Genomic DNA, 11,625 nt, shown 5'->3' with positions numbered 1-11,625 from the left:
TGAAGGTTCTGAAACTGACCCCTAGACTTTCTGGAAATCATCTAGCTTGCTTTGCAGAGGAGTGATCAAAAGGCTGTCACTGCCTGGTTTCCTGTACTGGATGTACCACTGACAACAGGAACGATGCTTGAATGGTAAGCAACAGTCCTCCGCGTCCTGCAGAGTGAACCGATGCAGTTAAAAACAACACCACTACTTCTTAATCTGGAATTACTTTAATCTTGCTTAGGAAAGAATGTGAGTTAGCAAAGATCAGTTTACATCACAGTGTAAGCATTCCAAACAAATCCAGTCACTGGAGCAAAATGTCCAACTTTCAGCAAGAATGGATGGAAAGCCCTCTACTTGTCTATAGGGTCTCAATCCATTTAGGGACTACCCATATGGGTGCAGTCTCCTCCTGCCTCTATATGCCTGGATGGATAATAATAATAATAATAATAATAATAATGATAATAATAATAATAATAATAATAATTCAATTTCTATACCGTCCTTCCAAAAATGGCTCAGGGCAGTTTACACAGCAAAATAACAAACAAATAAGATGGAACCCTGTCCCCAAAGGGCTCACATTCTAAAAAGAAACATAAGCTAGACACCAGCCACAGTCACTTGGAAGTACTGTGCTGGGGGTGGAGAGGGCCAGTTACTCTCCCCCTGCTAAATAAAGAGAATCACCACAGTAAAAGGTGCCTCTTTGCCCAGTTAGCAAAGGAATGCAAAGGATGAGGAACCAATGCAGATGTGTGCAGATGTGTGATCCCCCCCCCACAATGCAGATGCCAAGACTGTGTGCACATAAGGCCCTCTTCCAAAAATAACAGTTCTCAGCTATTATGGGGAAAGCAGATGGCAGTGAATTTAGCCTCTTCCTTACTGAACAGCTGATCTGTCCGATCCCTGTCTTGTGAAGGGGGTTCAGAACAGGCTCAGATGCTGTGTGAGCTCATACTGCTGTGTTGGGGCCCAGATCTGCTCTGATCTACTGAAATGCTCCACCAACACCTCCGTATGTTCAGCCTCTTGCTCCTATGACAAAATCTGGCTGTTCACCAAAAAGCTATTTACTTTCTCATTCGCGATGGGCCAAAATTTGACATTGTAAAACTAGATTGTCTAGGGGAGAAAATTCCCTCAGCATTTAGTGCACAAAAAAGCATGACTCTAGCCCTCAGGTTTGTTTGTTTTTTAAAACACGTAGGTAGTGTCTGTAGAAGGCTCCAGTATTTCAGAGGGGAGCACTTTTGTATTCTTTGCGTCTCCTTGTCTCTCCCTCCTGACTATCAGTTGCAGGCTGGGTCCAAACTGGTGGCTTCCTTTCAGGACCAGGAGGGGCAGAAAAATAGCCCTTTCCTCCCAGTACATACTGCTTTGTGCCTGCATGAAGTCCCCATGCATGAAGGAAAACTTGCAAATGGGCCCAGGTCAAGAGGCAGGCTGTGGCATTGAAGGAGAAGCCCTAAAGATTTGCAAATGGAGCTGCCAATGGGGGACCTTCCAGCCAAGTTCCCAAGTTAGCTCTGGCTGACCAGGAAGGCACCAGCCCTGAGGGTCGATTCTGGGCCATCCCAGATGGAGTGCCCTTGTGGACTGCAGTCCTGTTCACCAGCGCATCTCCTGAGCAGCTGCAACCAGCAGTGCTCCCTGACAGGTGTGAGACTAGGGCTGAAAGGCCCCTAGTCAGGGTCTCTCCAGGAACCCAGGTTTGCTGCTACCCCAAACAGGCAAGTCTGGGAGAGTCCTCTCAGGACAGCCAGTCTAGCTACCGGGTACAATTGGCTGAACAATGGATATGTCTGTCCTCGCTGAGTTCCTGTGGGAGATATCTATTGTTTGCTGAGAGCCCCGTTTGCAGGGGTAGTTCTCATCCCAGGCGTGCCTGAAAGGAGGCGACACGAATTGCAAGGCGTGGTTCCTGGAGACCTCCTTCCTTGAGCACACAGCCAGCAGGGACTTCAGCTCTGCGCGAAAGCTCTCGTTCAGCCAGCAGTAAATGAAGGGGTTGTAGCAGGTACTGCTCATGGCAAACCAATGGAAGGCAAAGTATAGGGCGTTGTTGCTATGGATGGCCTTGCTGGACATGAGGACCAAGTAGCAGTTGAGTGGGAACCAGCAGACGGCAAAGACCACCACCACCATCATCAGCATCTTCAGGGTCATCTTCTTCTTGCGCTGGTGGGTGTAGTACTGCTCCATGGTCACGTCACCAATGGCGTTCCTCATCCAGAGCTTCTTGGCCACCATGGCGTACGTGATGGAGATCACCAGCAGAGGCAGGATGTAGAGCAGGACAAAGGTGGTCAAATCCAGGTACTTCCAGAAAAGGTCGGTCGGAGGGGGGAAGCTGGAGAGGCACACCATTCGCTTGGTTCTGTTCCTGAAATGCAGAAGGAGGAGGGTGATTTCCCACAGGGAACAGCAGATATACACTGAAACATAAGGAGACAGGTCAATAGCCTTCGACATAGGCCCACCCCTCTTCTTTAATGACAACCTGCAACACTATTTCTCTATTCATTTGTGAGTGAGGGAGGGGAGAGCTGGTCTTGTGGTGGCAAGCATGACTTGTCCTCTTAGCTAAGCAGGGTCCACTCTGGTTGCATATGAATGGGAGACTAGAAGTGTGAGCACTGGAAGATATTCCCCTTAAGGGATGGAGCTGCTCTGGGAAGAGCATCTAGGTTCCAAGTTCCCTCCCTGGCTTCTCTTTCTCAAATAGGGCTGAGAGAGATTCCTGCCTGCAGCCTTGGAGAAGCTGCTGCCAGTCTGTGTAGACAATACCGAGCTAGATAGACCAAGGGTCTGCCTCAGTATATGGCAGCTGCCTATGTTCCTATGAGTGTGTATGCTGCTTTTTACCCAAGGTGGTACACAGTTACTAGTGAAGCCATTAACACATTTTAAAGAACAAAACACACCCAGTCACAGCTGCAACCTGCAGCAAAGATGAACCATGCAGGGTGCTGCCACCAGTACAGCTTGAAGGAAGGGGAGTGCTTGCTCATCTCCAAAAGGCCCCATGAGAGGGAGTTTGCCAGACCTCCCATGGAGGGGGCTCCAAAGCCTGAGCACCACGACTGTGAAGACCCTGCCTCATTTACTCACCAGCTGCAGAGGACGGGCACATAGCGGATGCCAGGGGGCAGGTGGGGTCATGCCAGAGGAGGAAGCACTCACATGGCCCCCATTCTTACACAGGGAGGTCATTCACACGAGGGCATCCTTCTGCCAGGATTGGGCCCGATCCCAATCGGTTCTCACGCACAGCCCAACCCAGGGGGCGTGTGAGAATAGCCTCCATAATAATGACAAATAGTATGAACTTGATTTATTGGCTGCCCCCTAACAGTAGTTCTCTGGGAGCTTTGCTAAATGTATTCTTAAAACCAAGTAAGGTCGTCCCCTCGGCCAGCCCTTCAGGTGCAGAGCAGGGCTACCCCGTTTAGGGCTGGTCGTGTGCAGCCCCAGGAAGGCTCCCCTGGGTGGCCCTGCTTCTGCTCCTGGGCTGGAGGACAGGTGGGAGGACATGCACATGCCTCCGACCTCACCCCCGATCATGTGGGCGCATGAGCTGCCAGCAGCCATTGAGACCATAGAGCCAGGGGGGAAGCAGTGACTCGGTAGCAGGAAGTTCCCCAAGGCATTGCGCTGATCATGCAGTGGACTGGGGGATTCCCGGAAGCCAGGCATCTTTCTCCCGCCTCTGGATCGCTGCACTGCTCACTGCCCCACTGATCGTATGAGCGCAGGGCGGGGTGGAGCCCAGGAGTAACAGGGGTTGTGTGTGTGTGTGGGAGGTAGGTAGGTTCCTGCCTTCCCCACAGCCCTCCCCAGTCCCAGCGCCTCTGCTCATGTGACCAACCTCAGTGTGTTCTTAACATACTTGTTGGAACTACCTTCCGCACGCAAACCAGGGGCTCTTCCACTAATTTATGGCCATTCCCCCAAAGCTGTTACATGCATTTTGTCCTGCCTTTCCTCCAAGTAGCTTAGGATGGCACATATGGTTTTCCTTTCCCGTTCTGTGCTTACAACAGCCCTGTAAGGTAGGCTAGGCTGAGGTGCTGTCCTAAAGTATTCCAGGGAGTTCCTCTCCTGTTCCATCATTCCTCATGTTTGCAGTAACGAATGCAGTCTGTCCCTTTTAACAAAGCATCTGCTGATTGCTCTTACCCATAAGAAAACCATATCAGCTTCTGGTAGATTGCATGGGGCAGAGAGAAACAGCTTGCCATCACCCAGATGATGATGATGCAGAGTCCTCCTTTCACAACGGACATGCGGGGCTTCAGGGGATGCATTATGACCTAAGGAAGTCAGAGGATTAATAAGACCTTTGATCCTCATATGGGTGGGAGACACAGACACCTCATGCTCCTTTGAAAGGTGGTGATCTTACATCCTGGCCTGCACAGGCATGCTTGAGACCAGCTGGAGTCTCTCGCAAATAGGGCTGAGCTGAAATTGAGGTGGGGAATGTTATCCTTTCATAGAAGCACTTGCAAGCTGCAAAGAGCACTCTGTGTCATAATTTATCTGGAAGAAGGGGCGCTATGATCAGGGACCATTTGCCCACTCAGAGGGAGGGCCATGCTTCCTTATCCTCACTCAGATTTGGCTTTGTTTGTCATCATGTAGCAAAGCTGAGGATCAATTTAAAATCAAATGCCCATTCTAACCAATTTATACTTTGGGATGTCAGATGTGGGGAAAACAAAAACCGATTAAAAAGGATATGTAAAGAGAGCATCGCATGTCTCTCTTGGAATGCCAAGGAAGGGCCTTTTCCAGCAGTCACCCCAGTACTGTGAATTAGCCCTTCCCCAACCATATTCAGATGGGCCTGATGCCTCCCTTTAACTTTAGTGTGCCATGTGGTCCTTTTAACTTTGTGAGTAATTAAATTCTGGTTGCAGAATTTGCATTCCCTTGGCACAGAATTTGGGTTACTAGGCTGCAAAACTATTCACTGCAGAGGTGCGGGCTTGATTCTGGCCTACCTGGTGGCGGTCCAGAGCAATTGCAGCCAAGGTCAGCACAGACACGTGGACAGAGCAATACTGGACAAACCGACTTATGTGGCACATCAGCTTCCCGAAAATCCAGGTGCTGCTAACAAATCGCACCTAGAAGGAAACATCACAGGGCATTCGTTAATGCGCTTTAATGGTAGTATAATGATTAATTTAATCACACTGCATCCATTTGCGTCCATGAATGCTCTTTATTCTCATGTATCCAGATATGCACACACAGACACATCACATGCAAATGTTAAAGGGGGGTTTAAAAAAACCTTTATAAATTACATGCATTGTTGTATATCAGGGCAATTGTAAAGGTTGCCACCAGAAAAACTGGAAAGCTCACTTCAGCGTGCGTCTGCAGGAGAACTTAGTGGACTGACATTCTTGTTGTGTTGCATAGCTAGCTGTGGGGGTGGCTGTGCACCGCCTGGGGGTCCAGTACTGTGACAGGGCCCATGGCTGCCCCCCTGAGGACCAGCTTATACAGAGAGACAGTGCAGTGGTTAGAATGCTGGTTGAGGGTGGAGAAGACAGGCTCGAAAACCGGCTTGGGATGGTCAGAATCTCTCAACCTAAACTACCTCACAGCGGAGTTGTGAGAAATAAAAACCGGGGCTGGGGGGGGGGGGCGTGTATTCATGCCACCTGGGCTCTGTGGACGAAGACTGGAAAAACAAGTGCATGAACGAAGAAGGGGCAGGAATTCTCTTCATAATGTTGATTTAAAAGATCACAAACGTTTTCACTGTTTCAAAATGTAGCAGTTGCATGACCAGGAAGTGTGGACTCGTTACTCAAGGTGCTGAGCATCTTTCCCTGGTGAGAGACCACAGAAGAGCTGGGCTTGTGGCAGCAAGCATGGTGACTACATGTCGTCTCTACATGTAAGATACTCCCCTCAGGGGATGAGACGCTCTGGAAGAGCCGAAGGTTCCAAGTTCCCTGCCTGGCAGCATCTCCAAGATCAGGCTGAGAGAGACTCCTGCCTGCAACCTTGGAGAAGCTGCTGCCAGTCTGTGAAGACAATACCTTGCTAGATAGACCAGTGGTCTGACTCAGTATATGGCAGCTTCCTATGTTCACACACATCTTTACACCAAACGAAAAGGAGAAGATGCTCTAACAGAGAGCAAGCTGAATGATCAAGTCCTTTGGGTCTGGAGGTGAGGCCCAGTGTTTTGGAAATATTTATTTTCAAAATAGACATCTCCCTGCTCTCACTTTGCCCTTGTTCTTGAATGCTCTTCAAGAACGAGTCCCTGAGTCTGTCGCTCTCCCTCCCCAACTATCAGCATGTGTAGAATGCGAAAATGGCATGAACAACGAGATGAGATCCCGTTCCCAAGACAGACAGGGATTCTGCCAGCCCAGCAGGCACAGCTGACAGATAAGCTCCAATCTTAGGAAGGGTTTCAGTCCATCAATTCACAACCACCTGCATGTCGAGTGAGATTGAGAATGTGTGCACGGAACTGAAGGGCTTCACATGAGCCAAGATGCAGCCCCCGAACCTGCCACAGCTTGCTTCTCAAAAGCATGAAGGTATTGATAAAGAACAGAGTGCCTCTGAGCATATACAGAACACTTCCCCCCTTACTGCTGAGCAGCTACAGCCAGTTCGCACAGCTATGGAACTTGGGTGTGATACCCTGCATCTTTTTTTTTTTTTTTTAAAGAAAAGAAACTGAATCCTGACTCTGTTGATTAAACAGAAACAGTTGGAGAGAGTAGGAGCCAGAGTGAGAGATCTCGGCAGAAGCGAGGCAAGTGGCACACTCTGTGTAGATTAAGAGAGCCACAATCCCTGATCCCAAAGCTCTGTCCTTTCATTGTGTGGAAGTTGGCTGCAGTTCCTCCCAGTCAGTTCTATGCTGCTTTCTACTTACCATAGGACCCTAGGAAGCTGCCTTATATGGAGTCAGACCCTTGGTCCCTCTAGCTCAGGATTGTCTGCACTGACTGGCAGCGGCTTCTCCAAGGTTGCAGGCAGGAATCTCTCCCAGCCCTATCTTGGAGATGCTGCCAGGGAGGGAACTCAGAACCTTCTGCTCTTCCCAGAGTGGCTCCATCCCCTGAGGGGAATATCTTACATTGCTCACACTTCTAGTCACCCATTCAAACACAAACCAGAGTAGACTCTGCTTAGCAAAGGGGACAAGTCATGCTTGCTACCACAAGACCACCATCTAACGGCACAGTAGGAAATGACTTGTCTAGCAAGCATGAGATTGCTGGTTCGAATTCCTGTTGGTAGGTTTGCCAGACTATGGGAAGCTCCTCTATCGGGCAGCAGCGATATAGGAAGATGCTCAAAGGCATCACTTCAGACTGCGCGGGAGGAGGCCATGGCAAACCTCTCCTGTATTCTACCAAAGACAACCACAGGGCTCTGTGGGTGCCAGGAGTTGACACCGACTTGACGGCACACTTTACCTTACCACAAGACCAGCCTGTGGGTGGCTCCAATAAGGAGATTTCTTATGCAGTTCAAAGCATCTACTCAATAAGCGGGGGGGGGGGGGAAGGTGCTCTGTGCATACTCAGAGGAACTCTCGCCTCTGCTAGGGCTTCACCTGTTCTAGGGCTGAGCTCTGGCTTACCAAAGAGGCGTAGGAACAGGTTTATAGAACCCAAGGAAGGAAGTTGCCTTGACAGTTTCAGGGCAACGTTTCCTCCCCCTCTCAGCTGAGCCATGAGCCCCAGGCACTGGGTGGATTGGGGAGGGGGCCGAGCGTGAGCTGCCCCCTTTGCTAAGCAAGCTTGGCCTTGGTTTGTATCTGGATGGGTGATTACCAAGAGATGAGCGCTGAAAGTCACTCCCCTTAAAGAGGGGGCCTTATAGCTTCGCATGCAGCAGCATCTGCAGGTAGGGCTGGGGCGGAAGACCCCCCCCCCGAGTCTGTCCCAGGCTCCCCAGAGCTCCAGAAAGCTGCTCAGACGGGGGCCAGGAGGGGTGTAGCCCTAACTGAGCTCCTGAGGGCCCTCCAGCTCCACCCCCCCCTATTTTCTTCACGATCTCCCGCACTCGGGGGAGGGGGGCGGCTCCCCAGCGACGCCCCTGACATGGACGGCGCGGAGCCCACCGCCCCCGCCCGGCCACCGACAGGGTCCGCAGCAGCAGCAGCAGCAGCGCAGCCGCCGCCGCCTTGCTTACCAGGGTGAAGGGGGTGTTGAGGAGGGTGATCATGAGGTCGGCCACGGCCAGGTTGACGATGAAGAGGCTGGTGGCCGAGTGCTGCATCCGCTTGTTCTTGGCCACCACGTGGCAGACCACCAGGTTGCCGAAGAGCGAGATGCCGATGATGACCGAGTAGGCCACCACCAGGAGCGCCTTGGCCGTCGGGCTCTGCGACTCGCCCTCGTAGGCGGGGCCGCTCTCGAAGCCCCCCATCAGGCCGTCCACGTCCAGGTCCCGCGGGAAGAGGGAGCTCCGGTTGCTGGGGCCGCCCAAGGCGGCGTCCAGGGCTGCCGACCAGAGCGCGCTGCTGTTGCTGCCGCCGGGACCCCGGCGCCTCTCGCGGAAGGGGCCGCCGCCGCCGCCGGCCATGGAGTGCGAGGGGGGCCCCCACAGGCGCCGGCTGCTGCCGCCGCCGCCGCCGCTCATGGCAGGCCCGGCAGGCAGCAAAGCCGCAGCAGCGGCAGCAGCAGCAGCAGGGACTCCCCTTCGGCGGCGCCGCTCTCCACTGCTGCGCGGCGCGCATTCGACTCTCCGGCGGCCTGCGCCTTCCCTTCTCCCCGGGCTGCGGGGCAGGCACCCGCCCGGAGACAGACGGCTGGCTGGAGCCGCCGCCTCCCTGCTCCGCAGTCCTCCCGCTGCTGCCAGTCCAAGTCCTGCTGCTGCTGCTGGCCGCTCAGCTCTCTCCCGGCCCGACTGCGCTCCTCCTCCGAAGCGCGCCGGCCTCGACGGGCGTCCGGCTCCCTGGATCTCGCGGCCGGCTGCTGCTGCAGCTGGAAGAGCAAGTTCGACGGGCGCAGAGCGCTGCGCTCGGGACTGCAGCCTGCCGCCCCGCTGCTGCCCAAGAGGGAGCCCGCCCTGGGCGACGAGGAGGAGGAGGAGGAGGAGGAGGGGGATCTTTGCCGATTTCACTCGCAGGGTCTACTCTGCTGGGAGTGTGTGTGAGAGAGAGAGGGAGGGAGGGAGAGATGCAGCAGCAGCAGCGGCAGCAGAGGCAGCTGCTCCTCCGGTCACTTCTCCATCACTTTGTCTGATGCTGCGCGACACGTCCGCGCTTCTTGCTGCGGATTCATTCGCCGGCTCGGCGCCTCTCCTCCTGCCACAGGAGCGGGGGCAGCTTGAAGAAAGGGGGCTGGGGGCTGGGGGGAGGGGGAGGGGGAGGGGCGAGACAGACCCTGCTCGAGCTGCTGCTGGCAGAGAGGAGGGGCAGGGCAGGGGGAGGCTTCTCGTTCGGAACAGGATCTGCCTGTCCCCCTCTCATGGCGCAGCCACCAGCGTCAGTGTGAGGAGCACGATCTGAAGTGTGTTGACTCAGAAGTAAGACGTAAGTGGAGCCAGCGTGGTGTAGTGGTTAGAGTGCTGCACTAGGACCGGGGAGACCCGAGTTCAAATCCCCATCCAGCCATGATCCTTGCTGGGTGACTCTGGGCCAGCCACTTCTCTCTCAGCCTAGCCTACTTCACAGGGTTGTTGTGAGGAGAAGCCTAAGTATGTAGTACTCCGCTCTGGGCTCCTTGGAGGAAGAGTGGGATATAAATATAATAATAATACTAATAATAATAATAAGTTCTGTGGAGCTCGAGGGGCCTGAATGCCAGGGACCGAATGCACAGGATTAAGTCACCAAATGGCGCAGCGGGGAAATGACTTGCCTAGCAAGCCAGAGGTTGCCGGTCTGAACCCCGGCGCGTAGGTTTCTCAGACTATGGGAAACACTGATATTGGGCAGCAGCAATATAGGAAGGTGCTGAAAGCTGAGGTGCACCTAGGTCATTTTGGCGCCTGGACCTAAAGGCCTTTGGAGCCCCCCCTGCAAATGAAGCCTCATCATGCTCTGCCATGCAACTGCACCACCTGGGACAGACTAAAGAGGATTTGGGAGAGCCCCCAGAGGCTGTGGAGGCCCTGGACTTTCTGAGATTGCCATGTGTTGGGATATGAGCTGATACTGCAGACTTTCTTAAGGGGAAAAAAGGGGGGGGGGAGCAAAATACTGTGCCAGGAGACAGGGAGTAGACCTCTCCCTTTTCACTCACATTGTAAATGGCCTTGAATAAGGGCTGAATGGTTGGGAGCTTTCAAACATCATGTTCCATCTGGGCAGATGGATACTCATTTGCCACAGATACCAGCACACAACAAGCATTGTTCGAGCTTAAGAAGAGACTTCCTGGATCAGGCCAAATGCCAAATTGTTCAGCAGATGATACTGAGAAGTTCACAGGCTGGGCATGAAGGCAACGCCCTCCTTGTTATCTGTTCCCAGAATCTGGTATACTGCCTTTTGAACATGGAGTCTCCATTTAGATATCATGGGTGATAATCATGGGTAGACTTGTCCTCCATGAATGTGTCCAGTCCCTAAAAAGCCATTTAACTCCTGCTATTAGTAACTCAAAATAAAAGAGAAAAGTATTGACGCTTTTGAACTTTGGTACTGGAGAAGACTTTTGAGGAGACCATTGACAGCCAGGAAAACAAACAAATGGATCATAGAACAGATCAATCCAGAATGTTCACTCGAGGCGCAAATGACCCGGCTCAGACTATCCTACTTCAGATACATTATGCGAAGACCCAGCTCCTTTAAGAGGTCGATATTGCTGGGAAAAGTTGAAGGAAAGAGAAGGAGAGGATGACCAGTAGCAAGGTGGATGGACTCGATTACAGCAGCAATGAATGCACCACTGAGAGACCTTAAAGGCCAATTTGAAGACAGACCATCCTGGAGAGAATCCATCTATGTGGTCGCTAAGAGTGAACACTGACTTGACAGCACTCAATCAATCAATCAATCAAGTTTGAATGTTAATTTTCATGAGTTTCAATCTGGTTTAAATGTGGTTTTTTAAATTAATTGTTTTATTATGTATTTTTTATTTTAATGTAAGTAAATGAACAAACCAACAAATAATCAAAGCCCATTTTGATCCAGGAGATGTGCTGGAGAATGAATTGAGAGGAAAGAGTTTAAGAGACACAGCACTTGGCACAGCACTTAATCAGTTAGTAACTGACAGCAGGATCCCATATACAATGTTCGAGAAATTCAATTCAGCCGTGACACTTTGATTGAATTATAAGGGCATGTTCTTGTGAGTTCTGAAACCGTGAGGTCTTGAAATGTACTCTTCATCCAACACTGGCTACCAGATTTCATTTTCGCCTGTTTTGCACTGACAGCCATGAGCATTTGTTCTGAGGTTGCCTGAACAACCACTAGATATAAATAGGTAGGTGCATCACTGGAACATCACACTGTGCTGTGCTGAACATGGGCAGTTGCTCTCCCCCGGCTAAACACAAGAGAGACACCACTTTGAAGGGTGCCTCTTTGCCCCGTTAGCAGGCGTTGGCCAATACTAGCCAACAGACCTGTTGTAAGTTTAACTGAAGACTTTGAAACTTTGGAGGCTGCGG

At 51.9% G+C, this 11,625-nt stretch overlaps 1 protein-coding gene across 1 annotated transcript; it reads right to left on the bottom strand.

The window, feature by feature from the left end:
- Positions 1 to 202: 202 nt before the first annotated feature.
- On the bottom strand, positions 203 to 9,300 carry LOC128335303 (G-protein coupled receptor 83-like). Its single transcript, XM_053273322.1, has 4 exons — positions 8,185 to 9,300; positions 5,004 to 5,129; positions 4,177 to 4,310; positions 203 to 2,380 (listed from the first exon to the last, which is right to left on the bottom strand). Exons 1-4 carry the CDS (start codon positions 8,632 to 8,634, stop codon positions 1,762 to 1,764), a joined length of 1,329 nt encoding a protein of 442 aa, XP_053129297.1. The 5' UTR covers positions 8,635 to 9,300; the 3' UTR covers positions 203 to 1,761.
- Between the last annotated feature and the right edge of the window lie 2,325 nt (positions 9,301 to 11,625).

The sequence above is a fragment of the Hemicordylus capensis genome, chromosome 11, assembly GCF_027244095.1.
Source record: "Hemicordylus capensis ecotype Gifberg chromosome 11, rHemCap1.1.pri, whole genome shotgun sequence".
In the NCBI taxonomy this organism is placed as follows: Eukaryota; Metazoa; Chordata; class Lepidosauria; order Squamata; family Cordylidae; genus Hemicordylus; species Hemicordylus capensis.
The sequence above is the reverse complement of the archived record's forward strand: the minus strand, read 5'-3'. Positions and strand labels throughout refer to the sequence as shown.